General features: G+C 45.1%; 1 protein-coding gene across 1 annotated transcript; it reads left to right on the forward strand.

The window, feature by feature from the left end:
- Positions 1-3475: 3475 nt before the first annotated feature.
- rnf152 (ring finger protein 152) lies at positions 3476-4697 on the forward strand. Its single transcript, XM_070928457.1, has one exon. It carries the CDS (start codon positions 3476-3478, stop codon positions 4118-4120), a length of 645 nt encoding a protein of 214 aa, XP_070784558.1. The 3' UTR covers positions 4121-4697.
- The last annotated feature ends 2105 nt before the right edge of the window (positions 4698-6802 follow it).

A 6802-nucleotide genomic window follows, 5' to 3' on the forward strand; every position in this document is an offset into this window, starting at 1 on the left:
TTTAAATATGAAAACATTCTTTATGAATAATCAATAAAGAAAAGAGCCCTGCCGCATTAGTTATATGAATTGTCAAATACCTGGGTATCATTTTTCCTACAATCTTTGTGAAAAGGTAGTCGTGGAAAGGAAAAGACTGAGGGGGGGGAAGAAATTACCTGGTGAAAAGGATGAAGAATTGATGTAAAGTAGGAGAGGAAAAGCTGCTCTGTCAGAAAGGAAGAAGGAAGGCAAGAGAGAGAGCGACTGGGTGTATGGGAATATTGAGCCACAAAGCATTTATGTCAGATCAAAGCTAATCCTTATCTTTGGGAAAAGGATTCAGTAATACCCTGGGCTGTCTCGCCCCCTCAAGGGCAGGGTTCTTTCTCTGCTTCCTGTGCTCATATTCCTCTCCTCACTTCTCCATAAAACTGCCAAGATTTTTCTGCACTTTTCCCTCGACTTTGACTCGGTAACGTTGTGGAGAAACTAGGTCAGCCGGGGAGTGCAGAGCGAGGAGGCAGGCGAAGCCTCCGGACCCAGCTGGTGAGGCAGTGTTTTGCCTGGGGGTGGAGGGGGGGGTGGGGGCTAGTACTACTGCTGCTGAGGGCAAAAGAAGGACATGTACATGAGGCTGATGACCACAGATAGGTTGACTTGACTGTAGAGTTCAACAGGCTAACGAGGATTCCCTCGAGTGCTTACTGTGCTGAAGCAGAATACCTGGTTTTCTCTACTGTCTCTGCGGTCCCATGTTTGACCATTTGTCCCGTAAAACTTTACATTCTTAGGTCACTTCCTGTAGTCTAAATGCAAACTTGACATACAGCATTTCACCTTGATGACGCATCTTGGTGTGTTTTACAATAAGATTATGTTACATTTAGATGTAATGTACAGTACATGTACAATAGATTCAACTCTCTTTTCGTTCGTTGAGGTCTTTTTCAAAAAGAAGTCACAAACCATTTTAACCTGATGATGGCGCTAGGCGAAAAGTTAAGAGATCAGCACAGTTATTATCCTGCAGGGGGCAGGAAGGTGTATAGTTGTTGAGACTCAAAACATCAAATGTCAACCTGATGGCGGTGCCAGAGGAAAAGTCAAGGGTTTCAAAAGTAGGTTGAGGATCTCAGCCATTTGTAAAGAGTTCGGAGTAAGCTCTGAAAGACGCCAGTTGAGTTGGCTTGGACATCTGATCCGTGTGCCTCTTGGACGCCTCCCAAGCAGGTATTCTGGTCAGGACAACCTGGAGGAAACCCCAGGGCAGACCCAGAACAGGCTGGAGGGATTATGTATCCCATGTGGCCTGGGTATGCCTTAGGATCCCCTAGAAAGTGCTGGAGGACGTGGCTATGGTTAAGGGCATCTGGGCTACCTTGTTTAGTCTGCTGCAATGACGTCCTGGACCTAGATATTGATGGAACAATCGATGAAATGCTTTTAAAAGGATTCAGGTTTGATAAGCGGATTCTATGTGGGATTCCAATTCGATAAAATGCTATCAAATCCTAAACCATGTCTTGTTGCAGTTGTTTACCACAGCCCAAGGTCGAATGTGATCATCCTATCTCCTCCAAATGAACCAAACTAAAGGACTCCAGACTGAATAAACTGCTGCAAGCATGCCTGGTGTGAACACACTCTTATCTGTCATTGCCACGTCGGTGTCCCCACAGGGCGCTATGAGCAGTTTAATTGCCTGAGATCTTGTTTTTGATAAAGGACTGAGATGTACGGTGTTGTGGGGCAATCAGTGGTCACCTTTTTCCATTTCTGTCACCATTTTCCCCTCCACCTCTCCCTCTCCATCTGTCTCACGCTTCACGTTAGCTTTCTACCCACTGTTGTGCCCGGAGGGACACCGGCTCTGTTGAGATGGCAGCGGAGAGGAAGAGATAGAAAAAAAATCTAGTCGCCTTCCCTCCTCAGCAGTTTTCACACTTGACAATTTGGGCGAAAAATAAAATAAAAAGTCGGCGGGGCCCTGTTTGGTATTCATTGTTTCCTTGGTGCTATTTTGACAGGGTTTAATCATCTGTAAAAGTAAACTATCACAGCTTCCGCATGGATTAACACGGTAGACGTGATTATGCAAGAGGAGTAGGAGGAGGAAGAAATTGTTTATGGAGTCGGTGGCCTGAAGGAGACAGAATTAGCTATACTTAACAGATACTGAGGCGAAGGGTCTCGTGAACTAGCCCCTATCGCAGGCATCTGCCGCCTGATATGTACGACGTGTGCTGTACACAATAATGACTCCATCATTCGTGATGCATTGTTTGACCACTGCTGCATCTCCGTCAATCAGCGGTGAAGTGCCGTTTGTTCCTCTCGCTTAAAGTTTGGAGCGTTTGGCATCGTGTACAAGTGTTAGAGGAACATACCAACATGTGTACAAGGTTAAATCGTGAATACTGTTACGCTGAATATTTTCAAATGCTGAAGGGGCTGCCAAGCGTACCTGCATGTTTTGAACATACATGAATAAAACACTGACAAATGTAGAATCACGTTTTCGAGTTTGAGTTTTACACCTTCCGAGTGAGGACAGTTTTTAGTGGGTTGACTGAAAGAAAAGCTATGAATATTGGATATAGGATAGGAAATATAGCTTTGCGGTAGAGGTTAAAGTTATGAATGTACAATAGTGGTGAGAGCTGAGTGTTAGAGATATAATGTCCCTATAGAGAGCAACCATATTATGATGGTTTTGGTGATGTGTTGTAGGGGCAATACTGATGTGAAATTCATTAATGACATTATTATGAGACACGATACATTATGAGATGTCTCCCGTAAAAAAACTTTACATTCTTAGGTCACTTCCTGTAGTCTAAATGCAAACTTAACATACAGCATTTCACCTTGATGACGCATCTTGGTGTGTTTTACAATAAGATTAGGTTACATTTAGATGTAATATACAGTACATGTACAATAGATTCAACTCTCTTTTCGTTCGTTGTGGTCTTTTTCAAAAAGAAGTGAAACCTAGACTTAGACCAAGACTCACAAACCATTTTAACCTGAGATGGATTTGCTGGCTCAAAATGTCTGACCAGAACGGCTGTTGTTCAACAATGATTTTACTCCCCAGCTGTATATACAAGTTCCTAAAATTTGCAAATCACTGTGCACGTCAGGAGCGATTCTATGGATCTGTATAATAACACCTTCCACTTCCCGTCAAAGCTCAATTTCTTGTCAGTACCTAGGCACTTACGGCTTTCCACAGTTTTTACTGTTGCTGCCTTCATTGTCTCAACAGTGCTTCCTCTTGTCTTCTGTTGCAGATGACCATGTTGCCACCAAAGAGCTGATTACTGTGAAGTCGTGGACGGTGGTGGAACATAAAGCATCGGAGCCAGTTGTGCTTTCTTAGCTTCACTTGGAGTTGTGCAACCTTTCTACTAGACCTGTGTGACTTACCTTCTCTAAAAGAGTTGCTGCCAGTGAATATTAAAAGGGACCACCTACCCATCTTTAAAAAATGGAGACTCTTTCACAAGATTCTATTCTGGAGTGCCAGATCTGCTTTAACTACTATAGCCCTCGCCGGCGGCCCAAACTCCTGGATTGCAGACACACATGCTGCTCGGTGTGTTTGACCCAGATGCGCAGCAGCCAGAAGGAGATTCGCTGTCCCTGGTGCAGAGGCGTCACCAAACTCCCTCCGGGCCTATCCGTCTCCCAGCTCCCCGACGACCCGGACATCATCACTGTCATCGCCATCCCTCACGCCTCTGAGCACACGCCCGTCTTCATCCGCCTCCCCAGCAACGGCTGCTACATGCTGCCACTCCCCGTCGCCAAGGAGCGGGCGCTTGGCCTGCCGGGGGAGCTGGGATGTCGCTTCCTGCCTGGCAGCCAGCAGAAGGGGATGACGGTGGTGACCGTGCCCGAGCAGCAGCCTCTGGGCCTGGGCATGGGTCTGGAGGGTGTGGGGATGGGGCTAGAAGGAGGCGAGGGCGAGAGGAGAGTTACTGGCCCGGTGGGAGGAGGTGGGAAGGGCTCCACGTGGTCCGGCGTGTGCACGGTGATCCTGGTGGCGTGTGTGCTGCTCTTCCTCCTGGGCATCGTGCTGCACAACATGTCCTGCATCTCCAAGCGCTTCACTGTCATCTCCTGCGGCTGAGGGCGGGGGGAGGCTGCTCGGACTGCCACGGACCCCCCCTAGATTCCCCCCACTAGCTCTGCCTCTCCTCAGGTCGGGACTCTGCTGAAGAGAGGGGACTAAACTGACATCATGGGCGTCCAAGGAAACTACAGAGCTACATAGAGAGAAACAGATGAAGAAGAAGAGGGCAGGGAGGAGATCCACAAACAGTCTGCCATTGTGTCCCATTTGTTTTTATTTGGGAGGCTGAAATTAAAATGGAAATACAGATACAAACTTCACTTTCCTCTTGTCAACTGCACTCTGTCGGCCCTGAAACCCCCGCCCTTCCCCTGTCTTTCCATTTTCTCTGAAAGAACACTTTGGAATTACTCCAGAAATGTTGTTGGCCAGCTGATTTGTTGTTGGCCAGCTGATTTGTTGTTGGCCAGCTGATTTGTTGTTGGCCAGCTGATTTGTTTTTGGCTGGGGGCCGATCTGACACTCACTCACACTCACAGTCGTTGGATTGCCTGTTTAGTCTGTGGTTCGTAGAAGTACATCAGTTATCATAGTGTTGTTTAGCTGAGTGTAAGTTCCAAGTGCGGTGTCTCCAGCTGGTACTGTAGTACAAAGAGTTCGGACTTGGCTGCTCTCCGTACTCCGATGCTGCAGGAATTAACTGTGCAGGATCCACGTCTGGCCCCGTTTGAATCATCTGGGGAAACTCAAAATCAACACAGCTTTCATTTTCTTTTCTTTTTTTTCACACAACCTGTTCAAGTTCAGAACAAACTGTTGCTACGATGGCTCCATGTGGTTAGTGATGGGATTGTTGTCAAAAAAACACAAAACGTGGATCATATTGGTCATTCATGTCAGCATATTACAGGCCTAAATTTAAAAACACAGGGTAGTAGTGAGCGGCAATACATTGACTGATCAATTGGTAATGAAAATTGTCACTAGTGGCCTCCCCCCAATATGGTGGGAAACCTTCTGGTAGGATGCTAGCTGCCACAAATGTATGCTATCTGATAAACAAAGAAATGGCTCAAAATACTGTATTTAGAACTGGATGACGGAATAAACAATTAAAAGGATTACTTTGACAATTTGGGAAATACGCTTATTTGCCTTCTGTCCGAGAGTTCGATCGATGCCACTCTCATGTCTGTGCGTTACGTACGGCTCGATTAGTTTAGCCTAGCATAAACTAGAAGCAGGGGGAAGCGGCTAGCTTGGCTCTCTCCCATTTTATAAAACCTCTAAAGCCAATTAACATGTCGTATCTCGTTTGTTTTAATCCGTACACAAACAGAACACACAAACGTCATGCTAGGTGCTTCATGCTACGTCAGCTACAGCACATAACCCTCCATAAAACCTTAAACTTAACGTTTAAAATGTTTGTACGGATTAAACAAATAAGATAAAACATGTTGCAGTAATTTGTGAGCTTGCTAGCTGTGTTTGTAGGCGTGTTTTTTTTTCTAGCGGGCTAGCTGTTTCCTGTTGCTTCCTGGCAGTTTTACAGGGAGTAGCGCTTTATGCTAAGCTAATCGCCTTCTCCTTTAGCTCTCTATATGAGACAGGTATCGATCTCCTGGCAAGAAAGCCAATAAGCGTAATGCCAAACTATGTCTGTAAATACACATAATGGAAAATTGGACATTCAGGGCAACACTTTTTGTTTCTCTTTTGCAGTGCGTCCGTTTTTTATGTTTTCCCACGGATGCTTTCATCGATTAATTAACTGTCCATCTGCTTTTCACCCTGACCTGCAGACCACCGTCGTCCTCAAAAGACGAACTCTCCGGCTTTGACCAGGCCCTCGCCGGCAGCCCACACACTATCGACTCCCTTCATCTTAATACCTTCCTTAATTTAGACTGGTGGATGTGGGCTCAACGGTGCGGCGGTGTGTGTTTATGTGTGCGAGTCGAGGGTCAGTAATGGGTCAGGAGTGGGTGGGCGCTGCAGGCTTCCAGTTAATGACAACTGTATCGATTAATCTGCTTTTAAATATCTCTCGCATCCGCAGAGATGGACGTTTCTCTTTATTTTCACTTTTATATGTCGAGGCAAACAATTTGTCTGTTTACTGTATCGTTAAAAGCAATGGAGTGTACAGTACACTCAGACAGGGTGAACTCTTTTGTATAGCAGCCTCGTCATGTACAGAATGATTGTAATTTCCTCGTCTTTTTCTGATAACTTTTGTTTTTGTTGACATGGTTTTGCTTGGTTAGTATTGAGAGTCTGATTTGAGATTAGGGAGCTCTCTGTGTGGCAAGAAGGTTAAAAAAAAAGTGTTTTTGGTATTTAGTATATGAAGAATCATATACTGCACCAAAATGTTACAAACACGTATATCCACTTAGTTCAGTTACAAATACTTCCAAGACTTATTTGATACGTCTAAACTATCGACGGTTCAGTCACTGAAGGTTAAAAATCACAAGAGCTTTTTTTTTTTTTTAAATGTATTTTGATTTGGCGTCCCGTATCACCAATTTCATCAAGTCTCAGATTTCGTCCCTTTTTAAAAAAAGAGACTTTGGACATTTAAATCGGTCTTGAATTGATTAAATCAAAGCGTACTTCAGCCATTTTGCAGCTCACTGCTTTTTGCACACGGCTATTCTGTTGTGAAAGTGTTCAGGCTGCAGTAGGGCAACTGTTTGTTTTGCAGATGCAATGAGAGACGGCGTTAAGTTC

The sequence above is a fragment of the Enoplosus armatus genome, chromosome 21 (genome assembly GCF_043641665.1).
Source record: "Enoplosus armatus isolate fEnoArm2 chromosome 21, fEnoArm2.hap1, whole genome shotgun sequence".
NCBI classification, from domain to species: domain Eukaryota; kingdom Metazoa; phylum Chordata; class Actinopteri; order Centrarchiformes; family Enoplosidae; genus Enoplosus; species Enoplosus armatus.